This window comes from Mercurialis annua, linkage group LG8, assembly GCF_937616625.2.
Source record: "Mercurialis annua linkage group LG8, ddMerAnnu1.2, whole genome shotgun sequence".
Lineage (NCBI taxonomy): Eukaryota > Viridiplantae > Streptophyta > Magnoliopsida > Malpighiales > Euphorbiaceae > Mercurialis > Mercurialis annua.
Genome location: NC_065577.1, coordinates 40,825,280 through 40,849,480, shown reverse-complemented (window position 1 = coordinate 40,849,480; position 24,201 = coordinate 40,825,280). Strand labels below are relative to the sequence as shown.

At 29.3% G+C, this 24,201-nt stretch overlaps 2 protein-coding genes and 1 pseudogene across 2 annotated transcripts; all 3 read left to right on the top strand.

The window, feature by feature from the left end:
- Positions 1–1,724: 1,724 nt before the first annotated feature.
- Positions 1,725–5,575, top strand: LOC126659773 (7-deoxyloganetic acid glucosyl transferase-like; annotated as a pseudogene).
- Positions 5,576–14,103: 8,528 nt separating this feature from the next.
- Positions 14,104–16,628, top strand: LOC126659770 (7-deoxyloganetic acid glucosyltransferase-like). The gene is made up of 2 exons (XM_050353105.2): positions 14,104–14,687; positions 15,383–16,628. The coding sequence occupies exons 1-2, from the start codon at positions 14,147–14,149 to the stop codon at positions 16,312–16,314; spliced, it is 1,473 nt and encodes a 490-aa protein (XP_050209062.1). The 5' UTR covers positions 14,104–14,146; the 3' UTR covers positions 16,315–16,628.
- A 2,264-nt stretch (positions 16,629–18,892) lies between these two features.
- On the top strand, positions 18,893–21,945 carry LOC126659771 (7-deoxyloganetic acid glucosyl transferase-like). Its single transcript, XM_050353106.2, has 2 exons — positions 18,893–19,483; positions 20,898–21,945. Exons 1-2 carry the CDS (start codon positions 18,988–18,990, stop codon positions 21,842–21,844), a joined length of 1,443 nt encoding a protein of 480 aa, XP_050209063.1. The 5' UTR covers positions 18,893–18,987; the 3' UTR covers positions 21,845–21,945.
- Positions 21,946–24,201: the final 2,256 nt, after the last annotated feature.

Genomic DNA, 24,201 nt, shown 5'->3' with positions numbered 1-24,201 from the left:
TTTCTAAGGATCTACAAACATGCGATTTTTTTCAATGGTGTTCTCAGTCATACTAATGAATTTTTTTGTAACAGGAACTTAAATTTATGATAGGGAATTATACTACAAAAATAATTCTATATCAACTTAAGTAATAGAGAACCTAAAAAGGAGACTTAATAGTCAACAAAACTTTGAGAAAATTAGAATAATACTCTAATTTTTAAAATAATTCTATCTCAATAAAAAATAAAAAAAATGCCTCGTTCATTTAATTTTTTATTTTTTTATAAAAATGACAAAATAGAAGGGCTTCTGTATTGATTTTTCCATACAAATATTGTAATTCAAATCGGACTTTAAGAGCTATTTTTTCTTTAAAAAAAGGACTGCCCACAGACAGGTCACAGTTTTCCTGTTTTTGAATAATATAGTATCATTCTACGTCCAAGCTAATGGAAATACTAGTCAAATTGATGTCCATAAAGTGACAAATTTATACATAAAAAATGCTCTCAAGAAGGAAAACTCCACTCAACTACATGAAATTAAAATATTGAGCCACAAACATTCTTTTCATGTTCTTTTCGTGTTTTGGTAGGGATGATCAAAACAATGTCGTTTTAGTCATTTATGTTATATGTATGCTACATAATGAAAGATTATGCTATTAATTGAGACGTTTTATAATTTATGTTTTAAATTTAAAAAAATGCTAAAAATTATACTATATTGTGACGGTAACTTAAAATATAACTTACGACGTATGTGGATGATTTTATAGTATTTCGCTACAGATTAAAAAGAGATCCGACAATATCAATGTAATTATTATTCTTTAAATTTGGACGTCATCAGTGATGCACATTTGTTGGTAGCTAGAGCATTAAATATTAGATTAATCTATTTCAAAAAATAAATAAATATTACATTAATCTATCCAACCAAGTTTCTAGAAAAAATTTCAATACTAGCTATATTAACGGTGATTAAAAACCGGACTAAACCAATCCCAAGACGTAGATGAGTTGGTAATGCGCTCTTCTAGCTTAAGTGAGGTCGCGGGTTCGAACCGTACTCATGTATGCAGCCGTTTAAAACTTGGGGCCAGAGCTTTGCCTCCCGCAAGAGACCTACCCGGCTCGAGTGGGGATTAGTCTGAATGTGAAAGGCTTAAAGGTGCCGTTTCATAGTTGGAATCCGTTCAGGACACCTCATGATCAGATAAAAAAAAAAACCGGACTAAACCAGCTGGCTGACCCTATTAAATTCGAAATAAGTAAGCTACTCGGTCAGCTTGGTCTAAAAGTTAAATATTTAATCCAATCGCAATAAATATATACTATTTGATTGATTGAACCGGCAGTTTGAACCAGTTGAAACTAACGTCTGTCCATAAATTGTGTATTTTTATTTAATGTTACCCATCCTACTCAATAGACAACGATTACCCAGTGATCAATTTTTAAAACTAAAATAAATAAGAGCTGGAATTCAGTCAGTTTGATTAAAACCAAACCAAATTCTCTAAATCCGACCAGCTCAAAACTAAAACCGACCAAAGTTACTTTTTGTCCGAAACTAAAACAAACTACAGCTAAATATATATAAAATATAAAAATCAAATCGAACCGAAAAGAATTTTGAAATATCAATCGATTCACTTAAGAAAGATGATATATATATATATATATATATATATATATATATATATTTCACTACAGATCTATTCCATTATATAGATCCTACAGTCATCTTCTACATTTCATATTCACCTATACTCTTAAAACCCTCTTCAACTCAACAATGGAGAAATCTCCTCCTCCTCCTCCACATGTTCTAATATTCCCAGCTCCAGGCCAAGGCCATGTAAACTCCATGCTTAAGTTAGCTGAGCTTTTATGCATTAATGGCTTCCACGTCACCTTTCTAAATTACGAGTCTCTCCATGCAAATCTGGTTCAATGTTCAGATATTGAACCTCGTTTTGCCATTTATTCTAGTTTTCAATTCAAGACCATATCAGACTGCTGGCAACCGGGTGGCGCTGTCGGAAATACAGGTGATAGTTTGAGGGATTTGTTAGTGGCAATGACACTGAAGAGTAAGCCGGAGTTTAAGAAGATTTTGACTGAGATTAACGTTAGAACGCCGGTGAACTGTATTATCGGCGATATGGTAATGGGATTTGTTCATGATGTTGCCGGTGAAGTTGGGATTCCGGCGATTCAGTTTCATACCATCGGTGCTTCTGCGTTTTGGACATTTTTTTCAATTCCTGACGTTGTTGCAGCTCATGAGCTTCCTGTCAAAGGTATCTATATACTTTCACTTGGTTATAAAATGAGTCCTGCATTTTTCAAGTGATGCTAATATATTGATATATTCAATGTCAGATGAGATGTCATTTAATAACTCGTACTATCATTTTTAAAATAAAATTGGCTTAATTCTTTAAAAAATTATCACCTTACACTTTTTCTTCGTTTATACCCTGATCTTGTAAAAACACCATTTGTATCCAATTTTGGATTTTTATGTTTCATCCCTACCCAAAAGTATTAAAATGTACTATTCATTTGGAAAAAAGTTTAAAACATACTTTTTTCTATTTTTAAAAATACAAATAAATCCTTAAACTTAAAAAATAATCAAATACATCCAAATAATTAATTGATTTTTTTAGTTTTATAAAATAATTAAAAAAATTATTATTATTTTTAATTTTTTTGTCGGAAATATTTTTTAAAAAATTTAAAAAAAATAAAAAAAATCGCAAATATTTTTTGAAAAAATTAAAAAAAATTATTAATATTTTTAATTTTTTTGAAGAAGATGGTATTTTTGTACTATTAATAATATTAATATCTAATTAGTATATAAGTTAAAAATGAAGTATTGTTTTAAACTCTTTTTCAAATGAAAAGATCACAATTTAATGCTTTTGGGTAGAGATGAAACATTAAAAACTAAAAATTGGGTACAAATGGTGTTTTTACAAGTTCAGGGTATAAATGAAAAAAAATATAAGGTGGGGTTTTTTTTAAGAAATTAAGCCAATAAAATTTATAGTTTAGTCAAATATTCTATTTAAAATAAAGTTTATCGTACCCTTTTGAATTTATTCTTAAAATTTAAACTCATTCTTCACTCCATGTACTTGAATTTATTTTACTTGGATCTCAATGAATATTTTATATTTATGTAGTCTTTTTGAGTATTTTTTTATACATTAGTGATCCTTTTAGGCATAAGACGTCGCCGTCTCATGTCAATCAAAATGACGACGTTTTCTTGTAATTTTGTCCATAGAAATAGGATGATATATGTACAACATAAATAGTTACAAGACATTTTAAATACAAAACATTTATAGAGAACCAAATAAAGTAGGCTAAATTCCTTAAAAAAACTCCAACTTGTATTTTTTTTCGTTTATACCCTGACCTTGTAAAAACGCCATTTGTACCCAATTTTGAATTTTTATGTTTCATCTCTACCCAAAAGCATTAAATTATACTCTTTTCATTTGAAAAAGAGTTTAAAACAATCCTTTATTTTTAACTTATATACTATTTAGATATTAATGTTATTCATAGTACAAAAATACTATTTTCTTCAAAAAATTAAAAATAATTTTAATTTTTTTTATTTTTTTAAAAAATATTTCCGATTTTTTTTTAAATTTTTAATTTTTTTTTTAAAAAAATGTTTCCGACAAAAAAATTTAAAATAATAATTTTTTTTTTATTATGTTATAAAATTAAAAAAATTAATTAATTATTTGGATGTATTTGATTATTTTTTAAGTTTAAGGATTTATTTGTATTTTTAGAAAAAGAAAAAGTATGTTTTAAACTCTTTTCTAAATGAAAAAAGTACAATTTAATACTTTTGGGTAGGGATGAAACATAAAAACTCAAAATTGGGTACAAATGGTGTTTTTATAAGGTCAGGGTATAAACGAAAAAAAAGTGCAAGGTGGGGTTTTTTAAGAAATTAAGCCAATAAAGTAATAAAAACTAATAGTATAGAGACTCTGTGATGGGTTTACCTACTTAAAATTATATAATATTAGGAGTGTAGTTTTTTTTTATGTTTAAACTGTTTCATTAAGTCGTATTGATTTATTGTAATCTTTGGATTTTTACCTTCCAATTTTTATAGTTGAGTTTTATAATAATCTTTTATCTAAAAGAAAAATTATAACCTTTTAGTTTAGCTTTAATTGCTAATTTGTGGCAGATGAGTGACAAATTGGGAGCGCTCATCTTGTAACAGAATTAGCAATAAAAAAATACTGAGTTGCTAGAACTTTACAATTAAATTTAATTTTTTTATAACTCATGAACTTATGTAGTCAATTTTGCTTAATTAGCAATACAGATTTTTGATGAATGTAATGTTCTTGACATGTTAAAGGAAAAGAAGATATGGATCGGTTGATAACAAAAGTTCCCGGCATGGAAACCTTTCTCCGTCGTCGAGATCTTCCAAGCTTTTGCCAAGAAAGTTCAGATCCAAGTCTTTTTATCATCAACAATGAAATGAGACAATCCAAATCTCTCATCCTCAATACATTCGAACATCTCGAAGCACCAATACTTTCACAAATTCGCACTCGCTACCCTAAAACCTACCCCATCGGACCATTACACGAGCTCTTAAAATCAAAACTAAAAACAATCAATGATCAAGAAAAATACTCAGCCTCAAATAGCACTCGAGAAGTAGATCGAAGCTGCATTGAATGGTTAAATGATCAGCCGAAGCATTCAGTACTCTACATAAGTTTCGGTAGTACTACAATTATGACAATAGACCAATTTTTGGAATTTTGGTACGGAATCATAAATTCCAAAAAACGTTTCTTATGGGTTATAAGACCTCAATCCATTACTAATAGTAACGGTGATTTTCTTGAGAAAATTCCCGTCGACGGTAATGAAAATGGTTATATAGTGAAATGGGCACCGCAAGAAGAGGTTTTAGGGCACAAATCAATTGGTGGGTTTTTGACGCATAGCGGGTGGAATTCAACTTTGGAGAGTGTAGTGGCTGGCGTGCCTATGATTTGTTGGCCTTATTATGGTGACCAACAGTGAATAGTAGATTTGTAAGTGAAGTTTGGAAGGTGGGATTGGACATTAAAGATACTTGTGATAGAGAGATTGTTGAGAAGATGGTGAATGATATTATGGTGAATAGAAGAGATGAATTTATGAAATCATTGGACAAAATGGTGGAATTTGCAAGAAAAAGTGTTGAAAAAGATGGGATTTCTTCTTGTTATTTGGATAGTTTGATTGAAGATATAAGGTCCATGAGCATGCAAGAAAACCATAATTAATCGACGGATCATGGTTTCCGATAAAAAATAATTATTATCATGGTTTCATTTGTTATATTTTGATAAGTAAATTTTTATTTTTATATCAACAAATGGTTAGATTAGGTCACAAATTTATTTGTGTGGTTATCCAACATATTTGTGTCTAATAAGTAATGGTTGCCCTAAACTGCTACAATAATCTGTTGTTAATGAATTTCAATTATTAAAATATAATAATTTAATGATGATATCTGTTTTACAAAAGACAGTAATTAATTAGTAACCGTAAAGAAACTTTAATTCATAGTATATGTTTGGAGCTTTGCGTTATGTTTAATGAATATAATAGTTTTTATTTAATTTCATTTGTTTTACTTGTAGTCAATCTAATGAGTTGATGTTTTTAGATAAAATAATTTGCTAGAGTTGCTATACTTATGTTCTTTTTATACGTTAATGTTGAATGGGTGGTGATTTATGTAAGAGTGTTTTATTTTATTATATTAATTTATCATAAAAATTATAAATTTTCATCTTAATATATACACTACTACAAATTATCGTATTTTTGACAAAATATTTCGTCAAAAAACCTAAAATATATGCGGAAATGTTTTCTAAGAATCTACGGACAATCTAACTTTTTTTCGGTACTCTCAGTCAAATTTATGATTTTTTTTATAACAAGAATTAAAATGCATGATAAAGTATTAAAATATTTTTTTTATAATACAAAATTATTCCATATCATAACTTGAGTAATAGTCAACCTCAAAAAAACACTGAAGCAATAGCTTATAAAATTTTCGTAATAAAAATTTTCTCACTGAATCAAATAAAACTAGTATTTTAATTTATAACTATGTTGCCCAGTAATATTATTTTATATTCATTTTGTTGGACGATCCAAAAGAGAAATCTTCGGTAGTCCCTAATAACGGGTTTGAAAGAAATTAAGTGGACAGAAAGAAAAGTTTCTCTCTAGGATAGTGATAACGTAGAGATAATATATAATAGGGGCGAAGCAATTTCGGTAAAATTAAGTATCACTAAGTCAAGCATAGACTAGCCGAGATACCAGCTTATAAACAGCTCGAAAATTGGATTTCCCGAGATAACTCAGAGAGTAAATAAACGACATGAAAAATAGCCTGAAGTCATGAATATAGAGAATAGCTCGACAACTCCTCAAGGGAACATTAGCTAGGAATATCTAGATCAACCAATTGATCTTTAACCGATTTTAGGGTACCCGTTATCTGATTAATCGAGATACTGCACGTGAGAGATGATCTTAAGGGGATCACAACAGATTTGATGACAAACGAAAATGTTCCCCGCGCAGTTTGCACCTGACACACCATTCGAAGTGTAACCGAATTAGCCACGTAAGGCAAATAGAAAAGTGGGGACCAGAAAAAGAAAAGAGAAAAAGATTTAAACAGGTGACTATATAAACCACTTTATATGCAAACTCTTAGTTACGACTCTATTCTCACATTTTTAATATTTCTTCTATTTTTTCTCTCTTCTTTCCCTTAATCAAACTGACTTGAGTGTTGGAGAAGACAACCAGTGAACTCCACCAGCGTTTCTTTTAACCTCTGTTTGCTCTTTCTCTACAGGCATTGGAAGACAACTCGGATCGTGATTTATTAATTGGTGCTTTTATTGAGAATAGTGATACTCCCCTGCTCTACAAGTTTTCTCTTTTTTCTGTAAATATCTTTGATAAAGAAAGATATACTACACACCCATGGATGCCCATAGGGATAACCTTGGGAGATAGAATCTGACTGGTCATAAATGGAGAAGCAGAGCGTAGGCCTGCACAACTACCTCCTGGACAGGGACAGATTCAGGGTAGGGCCAGATAGTGCCTGGGCCCTACCTCAATTAAAAAAAGAGGAAATTAGACATGACACTTATTTATGCAAAATAATTAGAAAATTACGTGACCAACTAATTAATTGCAACAAAAGATTGGGTCTTGCAAACAACACGTGGTGAGCTGTTTTAATTGCTAACTATATTTAATGTTCTTTATTATTTCTTTTCATCTCTTTTTTCTTTCTTCTTTATTTTACAGCTTTCTTTCGTCGTCTTCACAGTTTACCGATTTTTTTCTTCCATCTCATCTCTTCTCCGTTTCCATCTCTTCTTCGTCTTCGCAGCTTAGATCGGGGACGACGATTGTTACATGAGAAGATGGAGTTGTTATTGCTGCAAAAGACGAAGACCCAGCTGCTTATGCTTCAAAGACCCAATTCTACCATCTCATCTCAATCAAATTCACTTCTTTCGAGCAAAACGACTATCGTCGTCCCCGATCTAAGATCTAACGACTTAGAGATTGCTGCTTATGCTCCAACAATTACACCAGCGGCGGCGGTGGTGTTCAATAATCAAGGATCCTATGCCTTTATTTCGATCAGAAGAAAAATAAAAACAAAAATTAAAAAGAAATGAAAACAAAAATTGATTGTCGTATGCTCTTTTTTTATGTGTTTGTTGTGTTTCTATATGATTTTACAGTACAGAGAGAAGTTGTAGAGAGAAACAAAGAGTAATGTGATTTTGATAATTTAAAGTATACATAAAGTATACAGATATTATACTATATATAAGATTGAATGATGTAATAATTGTTGTGTTGAAACCTTTTAAGACTAATTTTTCTTGTTGGTTTTAGAATTTGATAGAAATTGTTTTACGGTGATGTCTTATATTTTTTATATATATTCTTTCTACTTTTTGTATTCTTTGTTAGGTTATATAACGTTTGCTTTTATATTTAAAAATTGTTTAAATGATTTCCTTTTATTTATTGTATGTTTTATGTATACTTTTTGTATACTTTCAACACAAGTATTTGGAATTTTTATTAACAATCATGTCACATTAATTATAAAAATGTAAAGAATTAAGAGGTAAAGCATACATAAAGTAGATTGAACACTGTGAGTAATAATAATTATATTAATTATAAAAATTAAAAAAATTTAGATGATATGTCCAAAGTTTTTTAATTGTCATTGTTTATCACAAAGTGGCAAATATTGTGTCCTTTTTATAAAATTATGAGCAATAAGTTATTGCGTCTTGGTAACATATACTCACTTATGCTATTGCATGCCAACATGGTATCTTATACACTTAAAACTTGTTGCATGTACATGTCCTTTTTTTTAAGTTTACTAAGAAAGTATATTTTCCATTCATCAATAGATGTGAATTTGTTGGCTATTGGATTGTATTAAAAAATTTACACATTAAAAATATACATAAAATATATGGATGACATAAAGTATATAAACACGTTGTAAATAAATACTAGAAAGGTAAAAGGTGTAACAAGAATATACATAAAGTATACAGAAGATATACCAAACATTATAATTATTTAAAAAAATTAAGATGATATATATAGAGTATACATACAGTATATATAAAATATACAAAACACACTGTAAACAGAAATTAGAAAAGTATTAGATATAATAAGAATATACATAAATTATACATAAGATATACCAAGCACTGGTAAAATATATAAAAGATAACGCAAAACACTAATAATAACTAATGTTGCCATTTCTGAAACATTAAAAGAATATAGTAATTATACTGATAATATACGTAAAGTATACAAAATTTGATTAGCATAAATATTGTACTTATTTAAAAAATCAGTACATATAACAAACTAATACATATAACAAATGTACAATATGTAGAAAACATTAAAAAGATATACCAAAACCACTGTAATCATTAAAAATAAAATAAATAATACATATAATCTTTAAATCGCGTTAACATATACAAAGAAAATGAGATTAGTTTGAAATCATTATAAATAAACACAAGATATTACAACATTCAATAAGTATTATAATAATATATATAAAATATTATAATAATATACATAAAACATACAAAATTTGATTAGAACAAATATTATAATCATCTAAAAAATAGTACATGTAATAAATCAATAAATATAACAAATATATATATATATATATATATATATATATATATATATATATATATATATATATATATATATATATATATATATATATATATATATATATATATATATATATATATATATAACATTCAAAAGGTATAGCAAACCGTTGTAATCATTAAAAATAAAATAACCAGTACATATAACAAACTGAGAAACATATGAACAATATTCTCGATATAATATTAAAATTAATTAATTTGGATATAATTTGTCATTTTAATCTTTAAATTACATCAACATATACAAAAGAAATAATATACTAAAATTATATGAGGGTATACTTAAAATAGACAACAAATATACAAAAAATATACTAAGAAAACAACAACAACAGTAACAGCAGAAAACAACAGTAGTAGCAGTAAAAAAACAACAGCAGTAGCAGCAGAAAACTACAGCAAATGCAGAAAACAGCAGTAACTGTAATAGTAACAGAGGTAGAGGGTAAACCAATCTCAAAAAGTACAAACATCAAAATACAACGATCTTTTAAGCGGCAAAAATTCACCGGAAACACAACTCCGCCGCCGTCTCGACTTACCCAAGAGCAAGAATATTCAATAATGGTTGTCGTGTTTAAAAACATCATCTTCGGATCTATTGCAACTACCATGTCATCAGTTTTTTTTCCTCAAGAATTGCTTCATCTTCACGTTCCTCCTCCGATCTGCTACCGCCTGGACTGCCTCCTTCGAGCTGCTTCTGACTGGACCTCCTCCTCCGATCTTCTTCTTTTTTTGGTGAGAATTCGTGATTTGTGATGAGAATCACAAATCACGTGTTATATGAAATTAACTTTCTAAATTAAGTGTTGTGTGAGAAAGGTTTTACTAATTAAGTGTTAAAAGAGTTTTAGGAAGTTAATCAAGTATTGACCGAAATAAAATTGAGATATCTGTATATTTAGGATTATTTTTCACTTTTTAGATAGTTTTCATCACATTTTACTGAGTAATTCAAAGTCTTATCTGGCCCTACTTCATTTAACAAAAAAAAATCATCACCCTTAAGTAAATAATCCAATTCCTTTTCACACATTTTTTTGGATTTATGCGCACAGTGTGTAGGCTTCATCCAAATATAGATTTTGATTCTAAAATTTTCCGCAACTTAATTCTTGTTAAAAGGTAATAATCTTCATCTTTCACTGTTTTAATAACAAAATCAATTTTTAATGGCTATTCTAACTTTTTAAACTTTAAAATTAAATAAAGTCATCTATTTGAAATTTGCATATAATAAATTTATTTTTCTCTATGTTTAAGATTTAAATTTGACATGGAACATAAATTGGCTCTTTTTAAATATGAAATTTATTAGTATAAGAACCAAATAAATTTTATATTGGTTTTAAAAGTGGGATTATTATAATTAATAGATGAGAAATGCCAAATTAAATACAAGTTTATTTTTAATAGTTTTGCGGCAATATAAATTTATATCTAGTTGTGTTTTTGAAAGTTTATTTGTAATTACTAGATAGGTAGTAATGCTATTCTGATTGGGTTATATAATAACATATGAGTTATGTTTTTAATTAATAATGTAGTATTAATTAAATATCGTGGAAGTTTATAATTATGTAAATAATGGATAAATTTTGAATAAAAATATGAAGACCCTTAATCGGAGACTCTTTTGCCTTTCTAAACAAGTTTAATCCGAAAAAACGAGTTTATTTTTTGGTTTTGTGATGTGTTTTTTTTTTTACATTCGATTATATTTTACATTAAAAGTTTTATTAATTATTCTTTCGATGTATATTTTTTGTTGTATGATATTTTAATTTTTATTTATTAAATTGTGCCCTACCTGAATTCTGAAGCTGGCTTCGTCACTGCTCCTGGATATGTCTTTTCGCCAATGGCTAATATCCGTGTAGGGAGCAACATCACTTCTAGAAGTACCCCGTTGCTCCACAATATGGGTTAGAGGGTTTTCCCAGAACTCGTCCCCCAACAACGCTGACGTTCAGGGATCCACCCTCTGCCTCGTTTCAAACTCTACCATCGCAGATCCCATAGAGTTTCCTGTACCACTCGGCGACCCCAACTCATTTACATTTTGCAACTGAGGCAACCACCACCATGGTGGGAACCGGAACCCCGGTACAGGAAAATGCTTATCATGATGTGATTAAAGCACAACAGTATATAGAGTTGTTGGCTAGTCAAATGCAGGTAGCACAGCAGATGCATCAGTCTTAGACAACACAAATTAACCAACCAGGAACGAGATAGGGAAATACTGCGAGGATAACCCTGGGAGTAGTGACCAGAGGAGACAGCTATGTATCCGAGCATGTGATGGAATGCATAGGAGGAGTTTTAATCCCTCTTATTTGAGACGATCCTTCACTTTTGATTATATCAATAATTTAGTCCCTCTATCTATTTGTTGTTTTTGTCAAACAAGTCAAATGACTTAAAGATAAATTAATTTTAAATTTGAGGGACGAAATATTGTAGACAAAAATAAAAGTGGGAAACCAAATTGTTTGTTAAAATTAATTATCTTTTTGATAGTCATTTATCTCGGTTGACTAACACCAAATAAATTGACCTAAATTGTTGACGAAAATAAAAATGAAAGATCGAATCATTTTATTTTCAAATAAATAGGATTAAAATGTTAATTACAATATCTATAGAGGGTTTCAAAATAATTTATTCTTAATTTTATATTGAACATGAAATTCCATCCTCAATAATGTTGTAACTGAATAATTGGGGATAAATCTTTTAAATGTCCCTATTTTTATTTAATTTTAATTTTGAGGATCTTTAAAATTTCTTGGTCCCCTATTTTGGGCCCCTTACCTTCCATTTTTTTAGTGTCTCGTCACCTTCTATGATTACAACACCTACTGCTTTCATAATGTTTCATTGCACCTACCACCAATGTAAAAATTAAATAAAACCCAGAAACTAATAAAACAAGAAAAGACCACATAAATTATATTTCATCATAGAGCGGTGACGAAGCCACATTTAAAGTTAAAGTGGGCATACATTTAATTTAAAACAAATTAAATTATCAATACTACAAAAAATATTATCAAAATATATACTACTTATTAATTTTTTTAATATAAAATAAAATGAAAAATAAAAAACGCATTTCAAAATAAAGAATAATCACTTTTTAATTAGAGACAATCATATCACACGAGTCTTCATTTTATGAAATTGTTGTAAAATATTCTAATCGTTAATATTTTTAAAGACTTTTTTTTCCTATAAAACATAAACAACTGGTAATGTCAATCCTGTCGAATAAATAGTTAGATAAAAGAAAACAAATGATACTTTCCCGTCTTAATCTTCATTTTAGCAAGACTACTAATATTATAAAAATCACAAAAATCGCTTATATTTTTAATATTATAAATTTAAATTTAAATTTAAATTTGATCTCTAAGGATTAGTTAAATTGTTGAATTGCTAATGAACATCATGTATATATATGAAAATTAAATTCACCGTATTAAATAAAATTAATTAAAAACTAAACGTATATTTTTAAATAAGTAAATGTTGAAGATTAAGAATCAGATCGAGTTTAATTTAGATAGAAACTATGCAATCTGACAAAACTTTAAGTTGATCTATATCGTGATTTACATTTTGCAATATACTCCGTAACTTTAATAGTATTTTAAGCTGACTCAAATTGCACATTAATGATTAAACTATCTTATAGAGTAATATTTTACAAAACCTTTCCTATCGATTAACTCAAGTCATGTGAAACTGTATCGTGGCCCTATCTTACATCCGTCTCTGTTATAGATTTCAAATGTCACTAAGGGTTCATGAAGGTTTACAACTTCCGGCAACGAAGTATTGGAGTTTTCATAAAATTTAAAGCAGTCATAATAATGGAGCATTGGAGTTTTTTTGTGTCGTCGCATGCGAAGTCAAACAACTTGAAGTTGTTTTAAATTCTGTTAACAGAAGGGTTTAAATGTCCTCTTTTTTATTACTTTAGAGTTATTTTTTAGCCAAAAAAAACATTTGCGGGACATGTGAGATACTGGCAATACATTAGGGTCATTTTTGCTCTTTTTCCATCCATGCGGTGGAGAATATGGGTCTGTGTGCCATTGTGAGGTCAACAGTTTATCAACTTGGCAAATCCGTAGAACAAATGATCCATGGTGTTCCACATATCAAATTAATAAATAGCATTATTTTTTAGTTTAAATAATTAGATATCATATATATATACTCTTATTAATTGTGCACTTAACAAAATAAAATTAATTAGTTGAGGTACTTTTAAATATTTCAATTAATTTAAATAAATTAACTGTAGTGATTAATAATAAAGCTTTAAAATTTAAATAGAAAGCTGTATTAATATATATTAAGACAAATTATAATAATAATGTTTAAACTTTTCTATTTTTGTCATTTTGATGCATTTTTAAGACGATAGGATTTTTAAAATACAAAATACATGAAATTTTTATAAAAGACGTAAGCTATAAAATAGGGTCATTTTCGGAGCTTTTTCCAAAAAATAAATTCAGACATTAACTGATGTAATTTTTTTTTTATATATAATATAATAATTTTTTTAATTGCTCATCCGGTTTTTAGAGTTTCGCTCTGATTAATTCAAATCCGACCCGTATTGCGCACCTACATAATAGTTGAGTCTATCAATAGAAATTTTTTGTATTTACAAGATTCGAATGCGAGACCTTAGTTAAGCGATCCAAAGCCGCTTACTACTTGTACCAACCTCCGTTAGTATATTATATTAGTTGAGCTGCATGTATTCTAAGTCCAATGGCTACTTTAAAGATGAAACGAGTGTCAACTACTCCTCATGTACTAATATTTCCGGCACCGGGTCAAGGCCATGTGAACCCCATGCTGAAGCTAGCGGAGCTTTTAGGACTCGCCGGTCTTCAGATTACCTTTCTAATCTACCAGCAAATCCACGACGATCTAACTCGCTATTCCGATATCAAAATTCGTTTCAGCAAATACTCAAAATTCCAATTCAAAACTTTTCCAAATTTTCTACCGGAAGATCGCCATGGTCGCCGGCGATTCATACATGTAGCGGAGGAAGTGAGAAACTTTATAGAGCAAATGAATCTGAGAAGCAAGCCAGTTTTTGAGAAGATGATGATTGATCACCAGCACAGTAGTGATAATCCGCCGTTTACATGTGTAATTGGCGATTCATTAATGGGATTTGTACAAGATGTCGCCGGCGATCTTGGAATTCCGGTGATTCAATTTAACACCGCTAGTTCTTGCTTTTTCTGGGCACTTTTTTCTCTACCTCGAGTTCTTTCAGCCGGTGAACTTCCTATTACAGGTATTTCTTCCTCTTTCCATTTTTGTTTTTGATACATCTAAAATAAAATTTGATATTTTATGACATAATTATTTTTACAAATTTAATTTATTAATGCACTGAACTTAAAATAAATCTTTAGTTTAACGAACAAACAAATACAAACATATCAGTGAGCTATAGCTCAAATAGTATTAGTGCTGATTAATAAACTATTAGGTCATGAGTCTAATTCTTCACACAAGCACTTTCTCCTTCTTAATTATGAAAAAAAAATCAAACGTTGTAGAGAGAATTTTAACTAAATTAGGTTATATTTATTATAATCAATATCATTTAAATATTCGAATTTATGTTATTAATTGGGTATAATCGAAAATAAATCAATCAAAACTAAACTATGATTGATACAATTGAACGTTTGAATAATTTGATCATTAAGTCTAATTAAATTTCATACTAATTGGCAAATTATTAAGTAAACTTAATTTGATTGTAATTTTTTTGTTAAATATAATGTAATATGTGAGGCAATAGAATATTTATGTGATATTTATTAATTAGAAACTTTGATTTAATTACATCAGGTGTTTTCTTTTTTCATGAATAATTACATCAAGTTTTACATCACATTCAAAACAAAAAACAATAATTGTTCTGTATAATGAAACAAATTCACCCATTTTTTTAATTTTTGTTTTGGTTTGAAACTAAAGGGAAAAAAGACATGGACCGCCTAATAACACAAGTTCCAGGAATGGAAACCTTTCTCCGGTGCCAAGATCTTCCCGGTCCATTCCGAGTCAGTGACACATCCGATCCGACACTTCAAACATTCTTAGGGGAGCTAAGAACACCACAAACCCTAATCATAAACACATTTGAAGATTTAGAAGCACCAATACTATCTCAAATACGAACCCGTTGTCCCAAAACATACCCCATTGGTCCTCTTCACGAGCTCCTCAAAGATAAACTTAAAAAAACTCACGGATCTAGTTCATCCGCTAACGATCTTTGTGAAGTGGATATAACCTGTATGAAATGGCTCGACGATCAACCTAGTCAATCCGTACTCTACGTAAGTTTCGGAAGCTTTACGAGAATAACAATGGATCAGTTCATCGAGTTTCGGCATGGTATAATTAAAAGTAATACAAGATTTCTCTGGGTTATAAGACCTGGCTCTGTTACTAGTACAAACGACAATCCTGAACAATATTATTCTGAAGAGCTTTTTCAAGAGGGTAAAAATGGAAATGGATATATTGTCAAATGGGCCCCACAAGAAAAGGTTTTAGGGCATAAAGCAATTGGTGGATTTTTAACCCATAGTGGATGGAATTCAACTTTGGAGAGTATAGTAAGTGGTGTGCCTATGATTTGTTGGCCTTATTTTGGTGATCAACAAATTAATAGTAGGTTTGTGGGTGAAATTTGGAAGATTGGATTGGATATGAAGGATTTATGTGATAGAGAGATTGTGGAAAAAATGGTCAATGATTTAATGGTGAATAGGAGGGAAGAATTTGTGAGATCATCGGCTATAATGGCAGAATTGGCAAGAAAAAGTGTTGAAGAAGGCGGTTCTTCTTCTAGTTATTTGGACAGATTGATTGAGGATATAAGGATGATGAGCATAGAATAGATAAAATATTTATAGAAATAATTGTTGCCATAAATGTCTCCAAGATATATAAGGAGAAATTGTTTAAATTATGGGCAAATATTGATAGTAGTGCCTTTCTAAAAATAATACTGTTGATACTCCGAATGAGCTCAATGCTTGGTGGTTTGTTTTTGATGGGTCTGCTTTGCCAAATTCGAGTCCTTATAAAATGGTTGTTAGAAGTTTGGTTTTTTTTATTATCACTCGTCCTGATATTGCATATGATGTTCAAATAATCAAACAATTTGTTACTTCTCCTACTATAGTTCATTGGGCTGATGTTATTCGTATCTTGAGATACCTCTGCGGTACTCAGTTTCAGATTCCTTTTCTCCCATCCACTGCATTTTTAGAGTCATGTGCTTATTCTGAAGCTGAATCGATTGGGCTGATGATCCCACTCAACTACTGGCTTATATATTTTTCTAGGTGATTCTCTTATCTTTTGGAAAATTAAGAAACATGATTTTATATCTCGGTCTTCAACAAAAGCCGGATATCGTACTATAGCTTCAACTACTTGTGAAATAATTTGGTTGCGATATAGTTACTTGCTGATATGAGTGTTTCTATGCGGCAGTCAACTCCTTTACATTGTGATAATAAGAGTGTTATTTATATTGCTTATAACTCGGTCTTTTATGATAGGGCCAAGCATATTGAAATCGACTGCTATATTATTCGCCATCTTTTTCAGAATGACACTTTGATATTTCCTTTTTTTTTAATAACTCTTCAGCTTGCATATTTGTTTCCAAATTATTGTTTTTTTCGCATTTTTATTTTTTGACCAACAAACTTTTAATGCTTATAGGTGTCGCATCATAAATTTTAGGGAGATACCATATAGGTTATTATGTTTATTATTATGTGAAGATAATAGTCTTTTTGTTTTCTAGTTTAGCATAAATATAACACCTTCGCATCACGACCTTTATACAGAATTTTATTTTAATCACGACTTTTAAAAGTTGTCATATAAAACCATGATATATTATTTATTTTTTCAAATCTATCACGTCCATATTTTTTCAGTGAATTTTTACCTTTTTTTAAATCTGTCTGATTCCGGTGGCCAAGTCAGCAAAAATACACGGAAAAGTAATTGGTAATAAATTTAAAAAAAATATGAAAAGCCGTGGTTTTATACGGCAACTTTTAAAAGTCGTGATTAAAATAAAATTTTATATGAATATCGTGATTTTTATGAAATGGACCCTCATATTAACGTTAAAGTTTCCCATTCTAATATTAGCTTCCAATCTTTTTCACACCTCTGTCACTTTCAATAGTTGGCATATTTCATCTTTCTCTAATGTTTTGTATGAAAAAAAAGAAGAAGAAGTGATATTTGTAAGTTCCTCAATTAATTTGTCGGTTTGATATTTTTTTTCAGAGGAATCACAGAATATAACGTTTATCATGATTTCCATAAAACCAATTTATCCCTGAAAAAATAAGTTTGATTTAATTCCATTAGTTCATTCAATTTGAAACAAACATTATACACTCCGAGATTTTTTTAGATAGATTCAGTCCATCACATCATTCATAAACTAACCTATTATAGTATAATACGTAATTAAAATAATAGCACTATTATAATTTTATTTATTACTTATTTATATTTTTAAATAGTAATATTATAATAGTGTCATTATTTTAATGACGTGTCATAATGTGATAGCTTTAGTCTATGGATGATGTGGTGGACTAAATCTACCTAAGAATTTCTCTATACACTCCTCAATTGATAGAGAAATTTTTAGGTAGATTCAGTCCACCACTTCATCCGTGTACTGAGCCTATCACGTAATGACACGTCATTAAAATAATAGCAATCTTCTAATATTATTATTCAAATGTGTAAATAAGTAATAAACGCATTTATAAGATTGCTATCATTTTAATGACGTGTCATTTTGTGATAATTTTAGTGCACGGATGACGTGGTGGACTGAGTCTACCTAAGAATCTCTCCAATTGATAATATTATTTATGAAGGTAAAAATATTTGATATGTTTATTATTCTGACAAAATTGATAATTTTGACAGTCCAGCCTGTAATTTTTACGAGGTAAAATTGACAATCTAACCCTTCAGTATTTTGAGTATTGATAAATATATCCAAACATTAAATAGAAAAGTATCTAATCTCTAAAAGTAAAATCTATTTTAGTCAATTTACTTATTTTACTGAAACAATTAGTCTATAATGAAAAACAAAAATGATAAAAATTAAGAATCTATCTATCTAATTTATAAAACAAAATATATGATATTATTAAAATAATTGTATTATCATAGAAAAATTTATCAAATATGTTTTTCAAATTTCATGAAAATAACATAAAATACTGAATTATATTTTGTTTTGCTTTCTGAATATAGTTAATAAATACATAATATTGATGAACTGAACTGAAGTTATATAATTATTTTTTGAAGATAATTTTATTCATAATTATCTATATGTAATTTTATTTTATCAATTTTAAAGTGAGTGTACGTAAAAGTCTACACCACAGACATAAATCCAATGAATTCATATCTGATATTTACATTCTTGGAATAAATATTTTTCCCCCAATAAAACACAAATATAAGAACAGAAAATATTAATCTGCTGAACCCTATTTTCAGAGATAAAAATGGAGAAAATATCAAATCCTTCTCCCCCACATGTAATAATCTTTCCTTTTCCAGTACAAGGTCATGTAAACTCCATGCTCAAGCTATCCGAGATTCTAAGTCTTGCCGGAATTCATGTTACCTTCATAAACACGCAACAAAACGAAGAACGTCTTTTCAAATTTACGGATATTCAAGCGCGTTTCAAGAAATATTCGGGTTTCCGATTCATGTCGATTCAAGATGGTATGAACAGAGATTCTTCACTTAAATTTGATCTGAAGGATTTGCTCGATTCGATGGAACGGACTAGCAAGCCGGAATTTAAACAACTGCTTGCTGATATTAGGCCGCGGGTTGACTGTATCATCGGAGATGGAGTTCCGGGATTTATACTTGAGATTGCTGTTGAGGTTGGAATGCCAATTATTCTGTTTCGTACGATAAGTGGCTGTTGCTTCTGGGTTTATTTTTGTATTCTTGATATGATTCAAGCTGGTGAACTTCCGATCAGAGGTACATACTTCTCCTCTTATCTTCGGGTAATTAATCCTGAGAATCACTGAAATTTTAACTTTTTTTTTTATTTCAGTTACTAAAATTAATTTTTTTTTAGTTACTCAACTTTATTTTTATTTTTTTAACATGTGGTAGCTTAATTTTTTTAGTTATACTTTGAAATTTATCAAACATGCATAATTTTGGTTTTAAAATGAGTTTTTAAACCAAATTATGCATACTTGGCAAGGTAATCGCTAAAAAAATGAATTCCGACTGCCATCTAAATATTTTTGGCCGGAAAACACCAAAATGAAAAAAATAAAGTTTAGTAACAAAATAAATCAAAATTTAATAACTAAATGAAAAAAGTTAAAATTTCATTCTCATGATCAATTACCTGTTATTTTCAGTTTCATTCAGGGTATTAAGAATCGAATAACATTGGCCGATTTAACTGGTTTGACTATAAATCGAAGATCAGCCTGTTTTAGTTCTTATAAAAAAAGATTCGGGTTCAATCTTTTTAATTAAATCTAGAAAAGCGAAAAATTATTGAATCAATTAAACCAAAAAACTATATAAGTATTTGTTTATCAATTAGAGTATTATTTATTTACTAGCTAGTTATTCACTTGATCTGCTAATTGAATATTAAAAATATGTATTTAAATTTTAAATAGACATCATTTTACAAAATATATACTCCCTCCGTCCCACTCTAATTGACAAAATATGGAATTTTTGGTGTCCCATTCTAATTGACAAAACTAACATAACTATAATTTTTTCTTTTAACTTTCCATCTTTACCCTCATTTAAATTTAAATTTTTTATGAAAAAAAGGTGAATATTTAATGAGAAATTGACTAAGATACTAATAGCATTAATTAGCTCCATTATCAATAGAGGGGTATACAAGTAACTATCTATGTCATTATTAGTTTATATTGGTTATTGTAATTTAGTTATATTGTCAATTAGAGTGGGACGGAGGGAGTATTATATACTTATATTTATCATCTATTTAACTCAATCGGTGTATAATTGAACTGTAAATAGATGGCCACATCGGTTCGACCATCCGTTGGACTTTTAAGATACTGCTTTCAACTTGATGTACTTGCGCCATAGTTTTCAAAAAATAATAATAATAACTGAAAAATTCATCGCCAAATAAATTTATTTACAGTTAATAGAGATTGATCATTTGCTTTAATCACATAAATTTTCGTCAAAACTTCTAAAAATGATGAAATAAATTTTCCTTTGCAAAAAGTTAACATTTTTTTTAGTGAGAGTCTAAATTTTGTGACGATTTCCTCTGTCATAAATTAACAGTTTTGAATTAGTAATTAACTCTTAATTTCTTGAAAATACTTGTTTAATATACTTAATGCTATTGCTAAATAATTTTATGCTAACATTGAAGGAGAAGAAGACATGGATAGACTAATTACAAAAGTTCCGGGAATGGAAACTTTTCTCCGATGCAGAGATCTTTCGAGCATCTGCAGAACTACTAACATGGAGGATTGCGATCTCCAAGTATTGATGAATGTGACAAGAAATTCGCCACAGGCACAAGCCCTAATTCTCAATACATTCGAAGACCTCGAAGGACCAATATTATCACAAATCCGCAATCATTGTCCGAAACTCTACTCTATCGGACCTCTTCACGAACTTTTAAATTCGAAACTTAAAGATCATCAATCTTCGAATAGTCTATGGGAAGTCGACAGAAATTGCATGACCTGGCTTGACCGTCAAGTAACAGACTCAGTTATCTATATCAGCTTTGGTAGCATTACAATAATAACACAAGAACAATTCATCGAATTATGGCACGGTATTGCAAACAGCAAGATTCCGTTTCTATGGGTTACAAGACCCGATTCGATTACCAATTTAAACCACGAAAAATTTCTTGAAGAGCTTCTAAAAGAAGGTGAAAAAGAAAATGGATATATAGTAAAATGGGCGCCGCAAGAAGAGGTATTGGCGCATAAATCAGTTGGCGGATTTTTGACGCATAGCGGATGGAATTCGAGTTTAGAGAGTATAGTTTCCGGTGTTCCGATGATTTGCTGGCCGTATTTTGCTGATCAACAAGTGAATAGTAGATTTGTGAGTGAGATTTGGAATTTGGGATTGGACATGAAGGATGTTTGTGATAGAAAAATTGTTGAGAAAATGGTGAATGATCTTATGGTGAATAAGAGGGATGAGTTTGTAAAATTTTCTAGTAGAATGGCAGAATTGGCGAGGAAGAGTGTGAGTGAAGGTGGGTCTTCGTGGAGAAATCTGGATCGTTTGATTGAACATATAACTATGATTAGTATGCAAGGACATCATGAATATGACCGATTGAGCTAATTTGTCTGAATTAACTAAATAATGTATAATTATTCCGGACATCTTTTATGTCATATTATTTTATAATAAATTAATAAAATGTTTAAAATATTTTATAAGTATTTAATGATTATTAAATATAATAAAATATTTTAAGACTTTACATATTTTATATATTTATACTTAAAATGACATGATACAACAGATACATAGAACAATTTATTTAAATTATTCTTTGACTATATGTAGGATTATTTTATTTCTATAAAACAAAATGAAAATTTTAAATATAAATGTAGTAATTTTATTTAAATAAAAATTTATCATTTTATAATTTAACAATAATTACATAAAAAACTACTTTTATTACATAATTCCAAGTTTCGTTAGTTTTTTTTTAGATAAAAGATGTTATCAAACCCTACCACAAATTGAGAAAAGTAAGAAAACCTGAAACAGAAAACAGAAAATCATTCAGATTTTATTAAATAATCTAAATATTTAAAGACATCAAGGAAAATTAGTACGCAAAGAAGAACAAAACAATTCCTAAAAAAAAAAAACAAAAAAAAACAAAACTACTCGACCTATACTAAAATAAACCACGGATTAAATTTAAAAAGACTCCTATCTAAGGCAATGTATAATGTGCATGCATTGTGATCAAGAAGAAAGGACCTCCAAAATCTAAACATGGTAAACCCAAGCAATGGGCAAGTTGAAAATTGAACCTTCATCACAAATGTGAGTGGCAAAGGACCGATGTAACCGGAGAACCTCGTTGAGGGCGAGTTCGTCATGATAAATACTTCTTAAGATAATTCATTTGTCGTCAAGCTTGTATCTCAATGGAGTAGACCATTCAAGCGTCGGCCCAACATTAGTCCGGAGATAGTCGAATTAGAGGATGAGAGTGGCGGGACATTCATGGTCCTCAATCAATTATTCAAAGTTTAAGACGGATCTCATGGAGGTGACCAAGTTGTTCGGTTTGACCCACCATAATGCCGGCTAAAATACGGTCAAGCTAATGACTATAAACAAGCGCATTTGGGAGGATATCCCAAAGGCAACTTTCTCTTACCCTTCTCACTTGTATCCTTCATTTCTATTTTATTCTTATTTCGTTGTATTAGGGACTGCAAGATTTTGTAGAGGGTGTTATGCTTAGTTTAGAATTTCATGTTGTTTTTCTAGTATAGGATGATATATTTTTGTTATGTTTTTATTATTTTTGAACTTTTTGGTAACGGTGGTTGGTTATTGAACATGTCAAATTTAGTGAAATTGGATGATGACTCTTTTGTTTTCATATTTGTGATATCAAATGAAGTTTAGAATTATATATTAAGAATAACTGGAAAATACATGTTTATGAAATTTTGTATTGTTTTCAAACACCGCAAATACGATAGCGCACAAGTAATATAATCCATAAGAACATATATCGATTCCATCAAGACAAATTAACTTAATACACCGATTTCGTTTATATCTTTGATTCGTTTAGCAAAAGAGATTTGAATAGTAATAAACTAGAATTGGACAATTAAGTAAAACAAACCAACATTTAACTAGTAAGCAAACAATTAATTAAGACTTAAACAACTAGTAATCAAAAAGAACAAAAAAATATAGGATTAAAATAAATAGATTTAAAGGTTTAAGGATCATTAAATCAAAACACGAATAACATTATAAGCGAAGATTTTTCTAGTGATTTCACTGAGAGTCAAGCTATTCTAAACCACCAAATCCTGCTCTTTCAAACATCAAAAATCGATAAAATCACAATCTAATTACTTAACCAATACCTAACTCGCTCTCACAAAATTAGACACCGATTAATCAATTAAAAAGAAATTATAAAGCAAACTCATAGATTACCTAAAATCTAATTTCCTCTCACGACTTTAAGCATTTAATTATTTAAGTCTATTTAGTTAACGATCTCTCAATTAATTAGCTAAACACAAATCAAAGGTTAAATGATCAAGTTAATCCTAGCATTAACCTCAATAATCAAAACACGATACTAATCACTAAACAATTAACACTTAATTGATCATTCAAATGTCAATTCACAACAACCCTAAACTAGAGGTTTAACTGTTTATATTAATAAAAACATAAACAAGTAAACATTATTGAAGAATAAATATCCGGATTTGTCACTTTCGAATAATAACTTCAATAATAGAATAAAACATCATTCAATATTCAAATAGTTATACAACTCGTATTTACTTAGTTAACTTACAGTTTTAGTTCTTGTTATTTGATAAAAAAAAATTGCCATTTACTTTTAGTTACCAAAACCAATTTTGGTTTGCTAGACAAATCGAGTTTTATTAAATCTAATGCTTAGGACGTTGCTT